General features: G+C 36.9%; 1 protein-coding gene across 1 annotated transcript in view; it reads left to right on the top strand.

Annotated features, from left to right (window-relative positions):
- Positions 1-21: 21 nt before the first annotated feature.
- The window catches only part of FAIM2 (Fas apoptotic inhibitory molecule 2), a 57,943-nt gene continuing 38,839 nt past the window's right edge, over positions 22-19,125 (top strand). Inside the window, exons 1-5 of the mRNA XM_003770873.3 lie at positions 22-215; positions 12,943-13,138; positions 15,392-15,495; positions 15,876-15,940; positions 16,735-16,788. Of these exons, the coding sequence (XP_003770921.2) occupies positions 201-215; positions 12,943-13,138; positions 15,392-15,495; positions 15,876-15,940; positions 16,735-16,788 (434 nt within the window). The 5' untranslated portion in view covers positions 22-200. The remainder of the gene's footprint in view (positions 216-12,942; positions 13,139-15,391; positions 15,496-15,875; positions 15,941-16,734; positions 16,789-19,125) is intronic.

Here is a 19,125-nt window from a genome sequence, read left to right on the forward strand (position 1 = left end):
TTTCTCACCGTCTAGAATTCATCCAAGCCCTGCCCCCCACCCCCACCCCCTTTCTGATACAGACATGGTACGCTCCCCAGTCTCGACCCTGAGCTGCAGTGGATATTGCTAGAACCCACGCTGAAGACTGAGCTGGCGTCTGCAGTGACCGGGGCGATTTTCCCTGGCCCCAGGGACACAGCTCCCCTCGAGACTGCACCATGACCCAGGGAAAGGTACTTTGCGGTCCCCATCCCCAAATCCTCCCTAGCCCCTGCGAATGGAGAGCTAAACGCTAGACCTCTTCAAGCATCTTAACTACAGCTGTTTGCTGAGGATGTAAGAATGGAGAGGAGATGAAAGAACTATTTAAAGATGTAATACCCCAAAATGAGGTGCCGGGGAGGGGGGCTGCCATCTTCTTTCTTTCCTCTCCACCAAACCCTCTCCCCAGTCTATTACTTTCAGCTGTATGTTTGTTAATGAGGACCCCATGGGGCAGTGCCATCTGTCGCCTCTACCAGGACTGCGCCACTTGATACGCTTCTCTCCTCATCTCTCTCACACATCCTCCTCCCTATTATTTCCCATCTGGATGCCGCTGTGTGTGATTCTGGACTGGGGAAGGGGTATTGATAGATCTCTTGCTTGTCGTCATCATTAGAATGGTCAGGTGTTACTAGTTTATTTGGGGTCTTTGGGGGTGGGGTGAGGCAGGAAGAAAGCTGGATAGAATGCTTTCCTTTCCCTAATTAAAATTTTAATTTGAGGCTGCTCCGAGGGGCTTAGAGGCTTGGCCCCTCCCCAATGGGTTTATGTAACTTCATTTTATCTGAGTTATACAACCAGGGATGGCAAAATGGGAGGGGTGTTTAGTCTCCTTTCAAGGCTTGATGAAAGCTAAACTAATAGAACCAAAGGTAACCTTTAGGTTCCCTTTTTCCTCCCAAATAATGAATATAACCAATATTGTTGTTGTCAAGGATCTCAAAACCTTACCCTCCATCCTTGGTCCTAGATTTGAGCTCATCTGGACTTAAGATGATGTCATTGAGTGATAGCATCACCTGTTATTGGTTAGGTAAGCTTATGAGAGCCTCCAGATTAACTGAAACCAGAGTTTAGGCAATGCATATGGTGAAAAGAGGTTATTGGGGGAATTAAGTTGGGGGAAATGGATGTTATGTAATTATGAATTGTTGTATTTATTTTCCCCCATATCTGGAGTGCTGTGGTGAGTGCTAAATGTCTAGATAAAGAGGACTTCTTTAATTCATTCTGGGAGGGCTTTGGAGAGAAGGAAGAATAGATTCATCTGAATCAGTAGGAGGGGATGAGGTTGCAGAAAGTGGGAGGATGTTATCTGTAGCTAAGGACTGGAACCATAATTTGTTGGTATTAGGCCATTAGGTTGGAATGTTTGAGGTTCCAGGGACCTCACTCCCAAAGGCTAGGAAAAAGTCAATTCATAGGATAGTCCAGCTCAAAGAGCCTTTAGAGATTATTTAATGCAATTCCCTACCCCTCCCCAACTATTTTACAAATCAGGACACAGTCCCTGAAAGGTCACACACGTGGTCAAAGCAAGGATATAAACTAGATGATCTGATTACAAATCCAGATCTCTTGTAACTGCACCAAATTGCCCCAATGTAAATCAAATTTTCCTCCCTCTAATCAATAGACTTGTCTTTTCAAATCTTTTTTTCCAAAAATGTTCAATCTTTTCATTTCTACATCACTTTCTGAATATTTCCTTTTCCTCCCCAGAAAACATTTGTCCCTTCTAACAAAGCCTTTTTTAAAAAACACCAAAAAACCCAAAAAACCCAGTTCAGCAAAACCAACACACTGCATCTGCAACATTCCAGGCACATAGTACCCCGCATTCCCAACAAAAGGAGGGAGGTACATTTTCTCACTTCTTCAGAGTCAGCCTTGGTCATCATAATTAGCATTGTTCAATTTCAGTTTATTTTTCTTTTAGTGGGTGTTCTTGTTGATATTTTTTCCCTGAAATTTCTTATGTTTAAATTTTCTTCTCAATCTTTCATCCTAGATCTTTCTTTTTTGTGTCTAAACTCATTTTCATTTTTGTATTTATATCCTCAACTCTTAATAAAATTGTTTGATTATTCTACATTTCCCTTTTTCATAGTTTGTTAACCCAACCCTGAAAGAATATGAATGTTTCTACAATTAGTTTCACTGTGTATGGGCTTTTACATTTCAGTAAACTTTTTTTTTTATGAATTTAGATGTTATTTCACTTGGTGCATATGTTTAATATTGATACTGTCTCAATGTCTATAACAGCCTTGGTTCTAATTGTATCATCTCTTAATATTGTACCCATTTATTTTTCCTTTGGTAACATGATTATAATTCTTGACTTTTTAGAATTCCTTGATGTGTAGTGAATTTTTTTCCAGTTTCATATTTTTTTATCTTGTATTTTTACATATTTATTTTATGCATCAAATTGTTGAGTTTTGTTTGTTTATTCCTGCCACTATCTTGTCTATTCATGGATAATCATCAAATTATATAACCTCTTCACATTTAAAGTGAACATGATGACTGCTAGGATAATATTTTCCTCCTCTTTCCTTCCTTTCTTTTCATTTGACTCTTCCCCTTCCTTCAACTTAATGATCCTTGAAATGTTTTGTGGTACTCATTTCCAAGAAGTTTTTGTTTACCTTGCTGTCTTCTTTATTTCTATCTTTTTCCTGGTCTCTTCTGAATTACATTGACCAATGTCTGTGTGCTTCTTAGTGCTTTCTCTATTTTTCTATTTCCCTTGTGAAGGTAAAGCTCTGGAGTTCCAGATTCGAACACTCTCATCCATTTTATATGTTACTGCTTTTGTATTTGTATATGTGTAACCAGGCATTACACAGAGCATGTTCAAGGGTCCTCTGACTGTTTCCAAAGACCACTTGTGCTTTGAGGATAATGAGTGATTCAGTATGGTCTGGAATGATGCAGAAAAAAATCCTGCATCGACTCTCAGGACAGCTGCAGTGGGCAGGGCTATATGTCAATTTATAAAGTAGTTATAACTTGAGAACCACCCTCTTACTTCAAGCTTTCTAGCATTGGACAAGGAGTTCCTTCTGTCAGTAGACTTCCCAAGAAAGGGGTTGGGGAGAAGCTAAGCCCCTACAATACCAAGCCAAACACATATGATCAAGTGCTAACAGGCAGGAAATCTCTTCCTATGTTCCAAGCATGCATTTAACTTTTATTTTATTTTGGTTTAGTTTTGAGCTCTTTTCTTTCTTTGTTTCACTTACAGAAATATCAGTTAATGAAGGAAGCAGTATCGTGGTTGAAGTCATTATATCCTAGGTCATGAAACCTACTCTTATCCCCTTGCCCTTACAATAGCTGTTATTCGTCCTTCATTTTCAAGAGGAACAATGACAAACCAGAGTCTTATCTTGACTTTACAATTCTTATCTTGTCTCTCTGGGCCTATGAGCTACCAGTAGCTGGCTACTCTTGAAGACATCCCTTCTCCTAGGTTATGATCCAGTTCTGGGAAATACAAGAATTCTTTGGAGAAAGTGGCCTCCAATTATTATGTCCTTAGATGAATCTCATTTACTCACTTGTCTCTCATCATAGATGTATACTACCACTCTTCAACCCTATGAGAATATTTCAATGAGACTTTTCCATTGTCCCCTTTCATAACGGTCCTTTCCAACTTTTTCTTGTATTCTATTTTCACCACAGCAACCACCCCTACTCCCACCCCCACTATTGTTGAAAGACTAAATAAGTTATTATGCATTCTCTTTTCAACAAAGACAACTTAGGAAGTATCTAATTCTTCTCTGTTCCTTGTTTTCCCTTCCCTTGCTCAATTTTCCATTTTGTTATCCCTGCCACAAAATATATTAATTCACTTTTAGGGGAGAATGAGACATAATCCCCAGAATATTAATTCAGCTTTTCTTACTTTCCTTCACCTGCTGCTTTTAAGTCTCTTTAGATAATTTTCCCCTCAGATGGCACTTCTGTTCTTTCTTTTACACATTGGTCCAATTTCTTTTTTTAAAAATATGCATGAAGGAGTTTATTTCATTGCTTAATCTTTTCTTGATAATTACATTAATTTGCCTTTTCTTTGTTTTTCTTTTTTGGAGTATTGCAAGTCAAATATTCTCATTTCTAGGCTATTGTTTGTTATTGTTGTTGTCTTGTGATGATCCAGTTGTTTCTTTTTCTTAAAGAAAAGATTACCTTTTCAATAATGAGTAGTCCTAGCTTATAGGATATTTTATTTAGGGATGAAATTTGGGAATATAGATCTAGAACAGGAAAGAACCTTAATTGTCCTGTCAAATCCCCTGTTTCACAGATGAGAAATAGGTCAGTTGTGGTTAAGATCCAAGTGTGTGATTGTATGTTCAATATTCCTTTTGCTGCATCAGACAGCAGAAGCCTTTAATTCTTCTGCTTTTTAACATGCATGAACGATTTCCCCTCAATAGAAGCAGCATGTTTTTTTTTAATTCAAGGTCTGTTGTGTTTTGAGGTTATGTATTAGGAAGTATTATATTATTTTGTGAATACTGTACTTCCCATACTATGAATGCTAGGTAAACAAAATTGATATTAAATATATTGGGAGGGGTAATAAGGGCAACCCACCTGATCCATTGTATTGGAGCATTGCTATTGGACCAAAGCATGCTCTTTGGCCTCTTTCTATGGGATATCCTCTCTGATCTTAGCTTCTTTCCTGTTTTATGAAAATTTTTATGTAGACATTTGTTAAGAGATATTGATCTACAAATTTGCTTCTCTATTTTGACTTTTTGTGATATCTGTTTAAGATCTAATTTTTTTATCATTGATGGAATTTGAAGGGATACCTTCTTTTCCTATTTTTGCAAATAGGGGTAACAACCTTATCCTATTCCTTTTCTCCTCCCTTCCTTTTGCCATAGGCCATCCCAGAACTTATCCAACCAAGATGGTCTGGTGGCTACTGCACTGCCCATACAGCTTAGATAAGTCATGACTCCATTGCTTCAAGTGAAAAGGAGAATCACCAGGCCTTACTATTATATCCGAATAACCTCTTTAACTTAGCATCCTCCCTGAATCTAATGTCTTATAGACCCCCAGCACCATCCTCCAATAAACTAACAAATTAATAACCCTTGGGCCTTATCTGTGTTTTCCAGAACTCTTAAGACATGTTAACTATTCCATCTCTCTGAAGCCAAATTTTCTGTTATGTGTTGTTGTCCTTTATTAAATTGAGAGCTACTTGGGAGCATAGATTGTCTTACCACTTCTGTTTGTATTCCCCATTCTTAACTCTGTGCTTAGCACATAGTAAGATCCATGGTGTGGGTTTTTTTATTCCTATTAAAAAGTGAACTCTTTGTGGAGAAAATACTGTTTTTGTCTTTTGTTATGTCCCCAAGTGATTAATATAGTGCCTGATGTAAAATTAGCATTTAGCAAATATTTTTTGACTAATATTGGAATTCAGTTGGGAATTCAACTTGTTCTGGTTTTTTTTCCTCTCATTTTGAGAATTCATTTAATGTTTATTCAATTTCTTTTCCTTGACTAATCTATTTAACATCTTTATTTCTTATTCTTTTATTCTAAGCATGTGATATTTTTGTAAATATACATGTTCCATTTAGAAGTTTTTGTTAGGAATCAGATAACATTTTCTGATCATTTACTTTTCATTATTAGGACACTTTTCATTTTTTTATATTATCAGTTTGGCTTTCATTTTTCTCTTTTTAAAATTAAATTAGCTAATGTTTTATTTCATATTAGAATTTTTAACAAAACAAAACTTTGTTTATTAATTTAATTTTTTGTTTTAATTTTTATTGATTTCTTCCTTGGTTTTCCTGAATTTGTATTTTTGTGTTTAGCTCAAGTTTTTGGTTTGCTTCTTTTCTAGTTTGTTGTAAGTGCATGCTTAACAATGATCTGCTCTTTTTTTTTTTTTCTGTTGTTAAAAGTATTTAGAGAAATAAATTTTCCTCTGAGGACTGCCTTGGCTTCATCCCAAAAGTTTTGGTATATTATGTTGTCATTTTCTTTGAAATTATCTATTGTTCTTATTATTTGTTCTTGTCATTTCCCACACACACTGTTTTGCATTAAATTTTTAATTTTATTTACATTTTAATCCTTTATATGAAAGTCCTTTATTAATTATAATTTATATTGTTATATGAGTCAATAAAAGTTGTGTTTGGTATTCTTGCATTTCTGAGTTAATTTGAGGTTTTAATCCCAGTACAAGGTTTCACAATCTGGAGTACTTGTACTCTTGGGGGGAATGAGAAGATAGTCAAGGGCATTAAGAGAATATTTAATAAATAACTTCTAGGGCCTCTTCCTTAAATAACCATGTTATCCTATTGAAATATTCCAAAAAGTCATGATGTTAATGAAAAAAATTAATAGAATAGAGAGGGAACTAAAATTGTAATTGTACTTTGAATAAAGATTTCTTTATTGAAAATTAATTAATCTCATAGTGCATGATAGACTCTAGAATTTATTTTCTTTCAGATTTAATGGGAGGTACAGGAACTGAAAAGAATTGTAAACTTAAGCATCTTGTCAATTTTTATAAAAATACCATATATAGATAAGAAATGTGTATTCTCCTTTCTAATTCTATTCAGTAATCACCAAAGATCTCCAACTTTTCTTAAATTCTACTCAAATCCTAATCTTTCTTTTATTTTTTGTTTGATTCAGACATAACTGATATTAGAAAGCCATGCATTGAACTCCCCAAATTACAGTTTTTCTGTCTGTTTTCTGTCTGACTCACTGTGAATTTAAATAGCAGTCATTCTGTTTTAGCCAGAAAGTCTGAGGGTTTTGCCCTCCCAGATTCATTTATTTAGGCTATTTTTTTTATTAGGTGAAAAATGCCATTCTTTGCCTCAATTACTACCTCACCTTAGTGTGAGGTGTGGCCTCAGTAAAACTGAGATCTGTTGAAGACCTTACTCTAAAAAAGCCAGAGTCTCCCATTGCATTCGGGGCCATTTCTAGTCATCCTGATCTATATCTGGTCGCTGGGTCCAGATGGTTCTGGAAGGGAAAGTGAGGGAGGTGATGTTGCACAGCCCTCCCTCACTTTAATCCAATTCACTTGTGTGTCGTGGCATTACTTCCCTGATGTCTTCAAGAATGAAAGAAAAACAATAACAATCTATAACAACATAATTTAATTAACTAGGACTTCATTCCATCTACTACATATGTGTTAATATTTATATTATTTTGTTGTCTTTGTTGTTTTTAGGTATGGTGTTATTTCTCTGTATACCTACCATGTCTGCTTTTACTGTTGGCTTTTCTAAAATCATAATTGCTATCTTTTTTGAGTTCACCTGAAGTATAATAAATTCTGAGTCATCTCATTTTAACTTTGCGTGAATTTTTATGTTGCATTTTTATATTATATTTCTTGTAAACAACACATATTGCTGGATTTTGTTTACTAATCTGTTCTACTACTCTCTTCCATTTTATGGATGAATCCATTCCATTCATGTTCAGGTTTATAATTGTTAATTGTGTACTTCGTTAATTGTGTAATTCCTTCCATCATATCTTTTTAAAAACTTTTTCCTTTCTTCTACCCCTCTCTTTACAAAGAAGAAAAAAGTAAAGAGAAGGAATGTGATCAACACTAGTGATCTGTAATTGAAGTGATGTTTCCATTCCACTGAACCTCTTCTCTTCCCCTTGCCCAGACACTGATCACTAGTTCTTATCTTTTCTTTCTTTACTAGTCATTCTCCCTTCATTCTTCCTTTATAATCTGCCCTCTGATATTTCTTTAGCTCGTGATGATTGTTTCTCTGAATGTATTGACACCCTAAAAACATCCTTCCCCTTTTCTCTGTTCCTGTTTCCTATTAAATTTAATGTTTTTCTACAACAAACTCTGCATGTGTCCTGCTCTTTCTAAAGTATTTATCCTTTCTTTCAGATCTCTTATTTCACTCATTATTTCTTTCTTTCTTTTTTCTTTTTTTTTTTTTTTTTTTTTTTTTTTACTTTTTGCTTCTTTTCTTTTAAATACTCTTGTTCTTGTGGCAAAACCTTTGTCATTTTTTCCCTGAAGTCCTGCTTGCACTTGTGGAGTTACTTTCTTTTCAGGATCAGATTTTTGGGTGTCTTTGAATCTATAATAATTCCTTCAGGTCATGATGTCTTCTGTTTGGCCATATCTCCATTCTCAGTTTCTGAACTGAGTTCAAAACCAAGTTATATACCACCCCTCCTACACTCTTGGTTGTCAGATGCGAAGGAGTTCTTCCCTCAGTTTCAGGGAGGAACTTTTATGTTCCTTTATGTCAGTCATGGTCAAGTGCTTGGTCTCCATTGCTCTCTGGAATATTTCAGATCAGAGTGCTTCAGACTTCCAATACCCTGGGTCTGCTTTGATCAGAGCCTTTCCAGACATGCATCTATGGTTAGAATACTGAACATTTCTGAACTTCCTAGAGCATCCCTATCTGGATCTTGTGTTTCCATCTCTCCCTGGGGAACAGGACTTAGCAGGCTTCAGGTACCTCTGGAGGATCTCTAGTTAGAGACCTGATTAACTCTCAACCAGCTTACCTTCCCTAACATTAGTCCTTGCTCAGTGACCACAAGCTTCTTCAAAGTAGCCTCAAACTTAATAAAAGAGCTTACTCCTATATAGGTATCTTGATTATTTTGTAATTTGGTGCTCTTTTCAGATCTTTGAAGAAGGTTCCTCTGTGGACCTTTCATAGTACCATCTTAACTGAAGATCTGCCCTATTTACATCGTACTTCTTTTAAAAGATTCATTTCTTGTAGTGGTTCTATAATCACTAAGGAATCTGAAAAATAGTCCTCACTAGAAATTTTTGGTCACTTTTCTTCATTTTTGGTGCAATGTCTTATAATATTGAGATAGCTAGGTGATACAGTGACTTTAATTCTTTTTTTTTATTTTTTTAAATAATTATAACTTTTTATTGACAGAACATATGCTTGGGTAATTTTTTTACAATATTATCCCTTGCACTCACTTCTCTTCCAACTTTTCCCTTCCCTACCTCCACCCCCTCCCCTAGATGGCAAGCAGTCCCATACATGTTAAATATGTAGTGACTTTAGTTCTTAACAGCAAGAAAGCCTGAATTCAAATCCTGCCTTAAAACTTCCTATGTGATCCTGGCAAGTTATTTAACCTTTATGTGCCACAGTTTCTTCATCTGGAAAATAGGGATAATAGCATCTATCTCATAGGTTTATAGCAATACTTTGAAAATCTTAAAGTTCTATATAAATGGTAGCCAATATTTTTTCCTTTAATTTTTGCTCATTTTTATTTTAGTCTGATTTTTATGGTCGTTTTAATTGCTTTGGGAGTTAAACCTGAATATAACCTTTTTCACTTGGACTTCTTGTCTTAAAGTTTTTTTGTGTGTTCCCACTACAATAATTTTTTTTCCTTCTTTCTTTCTTACTTTTCACCCAGAGGGTCCCATTCCATTCTGTTGCTGTGTAGACTCTCTAAGTTGTACATCTTCATTTTCCTTAGAGGTGTTGGGATTGGCAGTATCCCTTATGGGAATATACTCCTATATGAAGACTGATGCCAGATGAGTTTCTAGTCCCCCTTTCTCTTTGACTCTTTTCTTTCTGTTTGACTCTGTACTCAGCTATGTCTTTGTCTGACATTCTGATGATAAATTTCTTAGTCTCTTTCATTTAGTCTTTTCCCCCAAATGAGTCTGCTTCTCTGTTTAAACAAAATGTCTAGAGTTTTCCTCCTTACCAAAGTGATACAGATTCATATCTCTGATGATTAAGAGGACCAGGATTCAAGTCTTGACTGGTTATTCTAAGAACACCAATGAATACCAAGCGCATGATGGACATGGACAAATTATGTAACCTATCTGGCTAGCTGAGCTGCTTCCTTGACCTAACTTTTCTGGTCAAGATCATCTCCCTCTCCAGCAGAGATAAAATCCACCAGTTTTAGTACCTTCCTGGCCAAGTGAGAGCCAGAATTCATCTTATTCATCCCCTACTTTAGGTAAACTTCTATTCAATCATCTGGATCATTGAGAACTCCACCTCTACTTAAGACCTCCAAAGAAGTTCTTAACTTTATGGTTTAGGAAATTCTATTTAACCTAAATTCCCTGTTCTATAGCTCCTAAGCCTATTTCTCTTGTAGTGATTGTGTTGGGGCTATTCCTTCTTCTCCCCAAATCTTAAGTGTTCTGAGCAGATTCATTCAATCTATTCTTCTTTCCTCATTTATCTTGTCATTTTCCCTTGGGCTTGCTCTTTTATAGCAAGAGTGAATTTGGGTTGAAATGACTGCATTTCTGAACTTTACTTGAGGTATATTCCCTACCTTTTTTTTCCTTTCTGGAAATGCCCTTGGAAGAAAAAATTAAGGGAGCCTTAGGGATAAAGTCATGTCTTAGAGCTCACAGGAAGGATGAGTCCTCAGAAAGGAGAAAATTCCAAATGAGGGACCAATTGTTCTTTACTTTGTGTGATTCAGTCTGTGAATCACTTCTAATGCTGGAGTCAGATCTGAGTTCAAATCACCCCTAATACTGACAAATGTGTGATCTTAAACAAATCATTTAACCTCCTCAAACCTCAGTTTTCCCGTCTGTAAAGTAAGGTAGTTTCACTCTGATTTTTTTTTTTTTTTTTTTTAGCTCTAAATTTATGATCTCTTTTTAGCTACCAAATGTTAGATAAACAAAGATGAATTGCAAAGAAGAAACAATTTGCATTGGTAGGAGTTTCCTCCCAGAGAGTTTAATATGTCAGTGGAATCACAGGTCTGGTTCAAAATAAAATAGTCATTCAAGTGAGGAAAAGAAGAGGGGCAAGCTAATAGTAATACTAATAACAACAATAGCATTTTCATAGCATTTGGAGAATTTGCAAAGAATGTTTCAAATATTACATATTTTAATTTTTTTATTTTATTCTTCCAAATACATACAAAAACAGTTTTCAATCTTCACCTTTGCAAAATCTTTTGTTCCAAATTTTTATCCCTCTTCTCCTCCCTCCCAAGACAGCAAATAATCTGATATAGGTTAACCATGAACAATTCTTCTAAACATATTTCCATATTCTTGCAGTGTAAGAAAAATCAGATCAAAAGAAAAAAAAAACATGAGAAAGGAAAAAACCACAAGCAAGCAAACAACAACAAAAAGTTAAAATCCTATGCTTCATCCACATTCAAGTCTTCATAAATCCTCTCTTTGGATGAGGATGGCACTTTTTATCACATCTATTAGAATTAAATCACCTCATACAAATATCATTTCATTTTATCCTCATTACAACCTTGGGAAGAACTTGACAGTGACATAATTCAGGTGGATAGAAGTTAAAACGGGACCCCCTCCCCAACCCCAAGATTACAAAGCTACTACATGTCTAAGGTTACATATAAATTTAGTTCTAATTCCAGATGCAGGACTTTCTACACACTGCGCCACCTAGCTACCACAGAGTGTAATAGAGGAATAATGCATCTAGACCAGATTTCATATTAAAAGTCACAAAATATGAATGGACCCAGAAGAAAACCTTTAACATTTTTTGAAAAATCTTTTTGAGAAGGCTTTATAGGAGGACACAGGAAAGAAAAGTATAGGTTGAGCAAGTGAGGACAGGAAGCAATTTGTGCCAGTTCACAGCATACCCACATTAATGGAGTCAGAGCTTCATTGCAGCAAAAAATATAATTCAAACCATGGGGGAAATTCTTTGCTAGAAATTTTACTAGTGTAACTGATGTATTAAACTGTCGTACAGTTACATATATCTTCAAACTAATATTTCAAACTAAAAAATCTATGATGACAAAGTGAAATCTGGAAAATAAATAGTTTATTACCAACAAATGAAGAAAAGTGTAATAGATATGACTTTGCTGTAGACTTTACTCATATTTTTATGGTTTTCTAAGAGTACAATATAAAACAAAAATTGACAACTTTTTTGCTTTATAAGGTTTTTGAACATTGTTTATTTCAATAAAGATTTCATTCAGAAAAAATATATATAAATTTATGATTCTTTCCTCCCTTATTTTTCTTGACTCCTGTCTACCTCTGTTTCTTCTATGACTCACATGTCTGTTTTCTTTCTTCCCCTTTGTTTTTCTTCTTTTTCTTGTATTCCTCCAAGAATTCCCTTCATTCTCCTTCCTCCCATTATTGATTCTAGAATCACAAAATTAGTAGGAACCTCAGACTCTAACCATGCCTAAAGGATATCTACTCTCTCCAACATCCCAACATGTAGTCTTTAATCCTCTTCTAAATATGCAATGACAGGAAATTCATTATTCTAAAAACAATTCATCATTTTTCCTCTCTCTTTCTTACTACCTGTCCTCTTCCTTTTCTTCCCCCCTCTTTTTTTCTTTTCTTCCCCCCCCCCAGTTTCATAACCTTAAAAACAAAGCACTAAGCTGACAACCAGATCACATAGAGTTCTTCTCCAATTTTGACCTAATCTTCTTTGGATTCCATTTGTCCATCTATAAAATTGGAAAATTCTTGTGAGAAGGGGAAAGAGCATTAGATTCGGAGGCAAAAGAACAACTTGATTTGAATCCTCAACTCAGAAACTTGCATGACCTCATTCAAATTATCCAACATCTTTATTATTTTTTATTTACTTTATTATTTACTATTTTCTCACTTAGGAAATTTTCCTTTTGTCACTTAGTTGCTCTGTAAATCCCTTTCTAGGTCTTTTTGTATGATCGTGGTGTGCTTCCCCTCCCTCTCATTCTCCAGGGAACTAAATGATATGAGTTAAGTGTCATATATCTGTGTGTGTTTGTAGAACAAGACATGGTTCTCCTTTTTTCCTTAATGACAGACTCTCTGCTTATTTTCCACAGGTTTCAGTGGTTAACAAGGCCCCTGGGACAGAGGGGCAGCAACAGGCAAATGGAGAGAAGAAGGAGTCTCCATCAGCTCCCTTGGCCCCTCCTACATATGAGGAAGCTACCTCAGGGGAGGGGCTAAAGGCTGGGGCCTTCCCTCCACCTGCCCCAACAATGCCCTTTCATCCTAGTTGGGCATACGTGGATCCAAGTGAGTCTCCCCAACCCTGGACTATTGGGGGTATGGCGAAATCTGAAAGGAAAACCTAGAAAAAAGTATGGAAGCCATCTACTGTACTATTGTTGTAATGGTATCAGTCAGCACCAGTTCCTAAGATTTAAGGCAGTGAAAGAAAGAGGGGAGACATACTATTTTTGTTCTTGGGAAGGCTATAGTGGAAGGATAGGGAAAAATGACAGAAGAAGGACCAAACTAGGAATTACTGATTAGGATGATGGTTCCCTATCCAAAGTGGGGAGGGGAGAGGGAAGAGGAAAAAGGGAAAAGGGAAAATTTTCTAAAGAAAGAGATCATTGAACAATCCTTAAATAAGGACAATAGCTTGTGAAGATTCAGAAGTGGTAGTGGCTAAGATATCTGGGATTTGGACTGGCTGAAGGGAAGACAGAACCAGGGAACCATGGGAGTTGACTCTCTAGATTAGATGGCATAGGGGAACAAGGTCTGGAAATAGTGTCTTCTAAACTACTTATTGATGACATCTCTTAACATGTTCATTTTCTTTTGAATTTCCCATATCCAGACCTATATTGTTTCCCAGAAAGTGCATTTCACTGGGACAAATAGAAGTCTTTGCATTTCTCCAGCCTCGATGGGTCCTACAGTCCAGAACCAATCTCTGCCTGGTTTCTTTGTTTCTTTTTGTCACATACCTATACCTTCCTCTCCTCCACAGCTTCAGCTCTAGAACATTGAAATAAAGAGGAGTCTCAGAAAATACCTAGAGGTTCCTTAAGACTTCCCATGTCCTCAGCTCAATGTTAGGGGGATCCATTCCATAGGATCTCCCTCTTTGTAAGACTCTAACTCTTCTTTCTCTCCCCTTCCCTCCCCTCTACTCTCTTTCTTCCCTTCCCTTCCTCTTTTCTCCTCCCATCTTTTCCACTTTTGGTGACCATTTCCACCTGTTTCTAGTCTAACTAAGGGGAAATTTGGAATTTGAGAGAAAGAGGAAGGAAATAAAGCATTTATTAAATGCCTGCTGTGTATTTGGCATTATGCTAAGCTTTTTCAAATGTTACCTTATTTAATCTTCACAACAACCCTGAAAAGTAGGTGCTATTATGATCCCCATTTTATAATTGAGGAAACTGAAACAGGGATTAAGTAGCTTGCCCAGGATCACGTAGCTGGTAAATCTCTGAGGCTAGATTTGAATTCAGGTTTTCCTGACTCTACTTCCAGCTTCTATCTGGACTTAAGTGCAAAAGAATGGGTATAGAATGTTGCCTTTTTCACCTATGAGTGGGGATATAGGTTTCTGATTCTACTCATTGATGGAAGGAAAAGAGAGGATAGTAGAAAGGCTTAGAAGTTAAAGTTTCTAAGGACTCCAGAATTGCCTAAAGGGTAACAGACCATCTTCTTCAAACTGTTTTTTCTAAATGTCCCCAAGACCACTGTGGGGAGAGCAGCTTCGGCCCCACCCATCCACCCTAGAGACAGGCCAAAAGAGAGCTAGGAAACTACTAACCACCTTCTTCTGAAACATTGGGCTGGCAAATTGGATGACCTCTACCCCAATCATAGACTCATGTCCCTTACCTGGCCCCACAGCTACTTTTGTTAGGAAGCATTTGAAAAGCTTTCCATAGACCTCTAGGGACTTGGAAAGAATACTGACCTTTTATTTTCTTTCTCATTTTTTCCTTTTTGATCCTTTTCTTGTGTAGGATGATGATTGTGAAAATATATACAGAAGAATTGCACATGTTTAACATATATTGGATTACTTGTTGTTTGAAGGAAGGGAGGGAGAAAAAAATTGGGAACATGAGGTTTTGCAAGCACAGTCCCTGTTGGGACTTCCAGTTAGAGGTGGTTGTAGAAGATATGGGTTTAGCCCACTATAGATGCTTATTAACTTCAAGAGTGAGATAAGGGGTATAGATTTGGGAACCACCTGAAAAGAAGTTATGGGTCAAGGTCTTTTGGGACACAAAGTAGAGAAACAAAGTCTGATCAAGCATTTGTAAAGTAAAGCTCTGACCACAGGTGCTGAGATGAAGGAAACTGAGAACTTGGGGGATGATACTGAAATCAAAGAAAAGTTCTTTAAAAAGAGCTCATGGAATAGCAGATAAATGAGGGGAAAAGGGAAAAAGGTTCCCAAAGAACAAATGGAGCAGTCCATTTGAAAGTTCAGGGATAAGGCTGATGGAGAAGCATGGGGAATAAGGACAAAGCCATCTGGGTTTCATGATCTGATGCCCTTCTCTACAGATAGCAGCCCTGGCTATGGAAGTGGTGGGTACTCTGGAGATCCTGAGATCTTCACCACCTTCAGCTGGGATGATCCTAATGTGAGAAGAATATTTGTCCGAAAGGTAAGTCACCCTTTTTCCCCACTATCCTATCCATTCTTTAGGGAAAACCTGGATATTTTTATATTCTGGGAACCCTCCTTTCCCCAAGATACACTCTTTATCCTTTCCCCAAAGGGTCCCACTTTTCATCCCCTTTATTTGGCGGTTTTTTGCTCCCGGTGATGGGCTCCATCTTCACTCTTTTCCAGTATTTTCCAGAGAAGTAAGGATTTATCTAGATCAGCTACTCAGGTCTTAGATTGGACCACTTGTTCATAATGCTGCATGGAAAGCTGAACTCCTCTCTGTAACATGTGGATGGGCCTAGGCTTGCCAGGTTCTGAGTAGGTCATTTCCTATTGCTGAGTAACCCTTCTTCCTTTTACCTTCTTCCCTAACAGGTTTACTCCATCCTAATGATCCAGTTGCTGATGACTGTGGGAGTTGTGGCTCTGTTCACTTTCTGGTGAGTTTGGTCTGTGGCTTCTATCTTTCCTTCCCCTTTAGAGAAATCAAAGTAAGATTCCCCCATTTCTAGTGGTAGACGCCACTAGAACACACATACCAGCTAATGCCAAGGAAGCAAAGAGCATTAGATCTCAAGTATAATAACTACTAATATTTATATAGTGTTTTAAGACTTGCATTTATTATCTCATTAGGTCCTCATAAAAGCAACTCTATATGCAACTCTGCTGTTATCCATCCCCATTTTACAAACAGGGAAATTGAGGCTGTAAGAAGTTGACTTGCCCTCAGTCACATAGCTAATAAATGTCAGAAGTGGCATTTGAATTTCAGGTCTGTTTTTCACTGTTTTACTTAGCAGTCTCCCTGAAGAAACTAGATGGTAGATGTACAAAAAATCAGGTGACAGACCTAAAATATATAATTAGCTTTGTTTCACTCTGGGGAAGAACTCTGTGTATCTCTTCCAAGTTTAGTGTCAAAGGAAGGGACCTGGGTATTATGGAGGTCCAAGAGGAAAGACCTGAGGGGAAAAAAGGACAAGATCTCTTCTGGCCTGAGAATTACGTAAATGGGTGATCCAGACCCAGGACTCAGGCTTTCCTTCACATCCCCATACTAGAGAGTAGCCCTCTTCATAGGAAGAATCAGGTTAGAGAAATATCATCTAAAGATCTTTATAGATTATAAAATTATAGTTTGTTTTTTTGGGGAAACTTGGAACAGGAAAAAGAAATATAACACTTATTCTCTCTAATTTCCTTTCTCCTCCTCTCTCTTTTTCTCCTGCAGTGAACCAGTCAAGATGTATGTTCAGAGCAATCCTGCCTGGTACTGGGCATCCTAGTGAGTATTGCAAGCGGGCCTTTTTCTGGATTGGGTCAGAAAGCCATTTCCCAGAGATTCTAGACATAGAAATCCTGCTCTTCCAGGAACTCCCTAATTGCCTCCCACTAAGAGGTATCAGACACAGAACCATATCCTCAGGAATATCCCATGACCTCTGCCATTCAAGAGAGCCTAGATCCTCTCCTTCTCAGAAAGGACTGGACCGATCAAAGCCCTCAGAAAGACTCTGATGGTAGAAATGTAAGACTCTGAACTACTGATAATGGTAGAACTTGAAGTCAGAAGAAGACGTTTAGGGAAGTGGTTCCCAAACTTTAATTAATTTTTTATAGAGCATTGTCTATCTTTGTCCATTATAATCAATAGGACCATGATTCTTCCAAGTTTTTCATAGAATGACATTTGTAAATGATTTTATTAGCTCCTATTCAAATAAAATTAAGAATTTATTACATTTTTATAACACAAATATTATAAAATACCTAATAAAAAAAAGCACACTAAATAACAATCATTTTACCAGGTTCATTGTCACAGGATTACAGATCAAGAGATAAAAAGGATCTTAATGGTCATTTCTCATTTTACTATTAAGGAAATGGAGTTCCAGAGAATAAATGATCAGTTGAAGGTCACAGAGCTAATAAGGGCTAATAAGCTAATAATAATAATAATAATAATAATAAGAGCTAATAAGCTAATAATAAGCTCAAGATTTGAAACCAAGTCTGCTTATGCAAGTCTACTGCTCCTTCCATTATACCATACTGCCTCCCAAAAGGGAAAGGGAAAAATATAAAAGCCCCCCAAATCATTCAGCCTCCATCTCAGGGCATTCTGGGTATCTGACGTTTACATTATTTCCCTACCCTTAAGAGCAGTCAGTTGAAAAGGGCTTCATTTGCCTCTCCACCATGACAAATCATGTTTCTATAGTACTTAGAGATTAACAAAACTAGACTTTACTCCTTTGGGATTATTTTCATCCCCTTAAGAAAGGAAGACCTTGTATGAGATCTAGTTAGAGAAGGAAAAACTGATCATAGGATTTCAGTTATGAGAACAAAATGCTGAACGATGATAGTAATTTTAGGAGTGATCCACTTGCTAGATACCCACTTAGTTTTCCAAATAAATCAAAAGTACTCCCAGCCTTCTAAGAAGGTCCTCTTGTAAAAAGAGGGGAATGGCTTTGATAATTGATTTTTTTAAAAAAAATTGAAAAAATATAACTTGGTAATTTGGTGATTAAAAAAAAATTTGGATAATTCTGGCCAGATCTATGCAAGCAAAAGCTCCAAATAATTCCAGTGAAAAAATATACACTGGCCTCAGTTATTAAAAAAAAAAAAAATTGAAGTTGTGCTGTTGCCTGAACTGTCTAAACAATTGGCTTGTATAAATTTAGCCTCTACGAGTTCCTGGGGGCTGAGGCTGAGGAGCCAGATGGGTGAGGGAGGAGGATCCAGGATCTAGGGAAAAAACTCAGAACAGAACTACCCTTATCATGATCTTAATCATTCAAGAATTATTTACCGGACACTTCTGCTAGGCACTGTGGGTGATAAAGGAGAGACATCTGACTAGGTCATTGTCCTTTAAGAGCTTAGAATGTTGTTGGGGAAACCAATTGTGTGAAAAAAATAAGTAGTAATACAAGGAAATATTTGGTTAGTGCTAAATGACATTAAAAGCTATAAGAGCTCACAGTAAGAAGTGGGCAGTGGCTGGGTCAGAGGAGACTTCCTAAAAGAGATGAGCACTGAAGGGCAGAGAAAAAGAGGTCGGGAGGGGTATTCCAAGCAGAATGTGGGAATTCTCACCATGTATTTAGGCTTCAATGACTAGAACAGCATTGATGGGATCATAGAGTTAGATTAGGAAGAGACTTCACACTTTACCTGTTTTTTTACACATGTGGAAACAAACATAGCCATGTGGTGCAGTGCCTAAATTCAAAAACCTAAATTCAAATCTGGCATCAGATACTTACCCAGATACTGGGACCCTGGACAGGTCATTGCCCTGAGCTTTAGGTGGGAAGGAAACTACCAGATACTATGCTAAGTGCTTTACACTCATCTCATTTGATCTTCACAACAACACTGGGAGGCAGATGCTACAATGATTTCCATTTTACAGTTGAGGGATGGGATCTAAGAAAGGGATGGATTAAATGACTTGTCCAGTTTATAATTGTTGAGAATAGGACTCAAATGCAGGTTCTCTGACTCCAGAGGACCATTCTTTACACTATACTTTACTGGATTAATTTATTTAGGAGATTAGCACATTTGGAGAAGCATATTAGGAATGGATTAGGGAAGGCCTTTT

The sequence above is a fragment of the Sarcophilus harrisii genome, chromosome 5, assembly GCF_902635505.1.
Source record: "Sarcophilus harrisii chromosome 5, mSarHar1.11, whole genome shotgun sequence".
Lineage (NCBI taxonomy): Eukaryota > Metazoa > Chordata > Mammalia > Dasyuromorphia > Dasyuridae > Sarcophilus > Sarcophilus harrisii.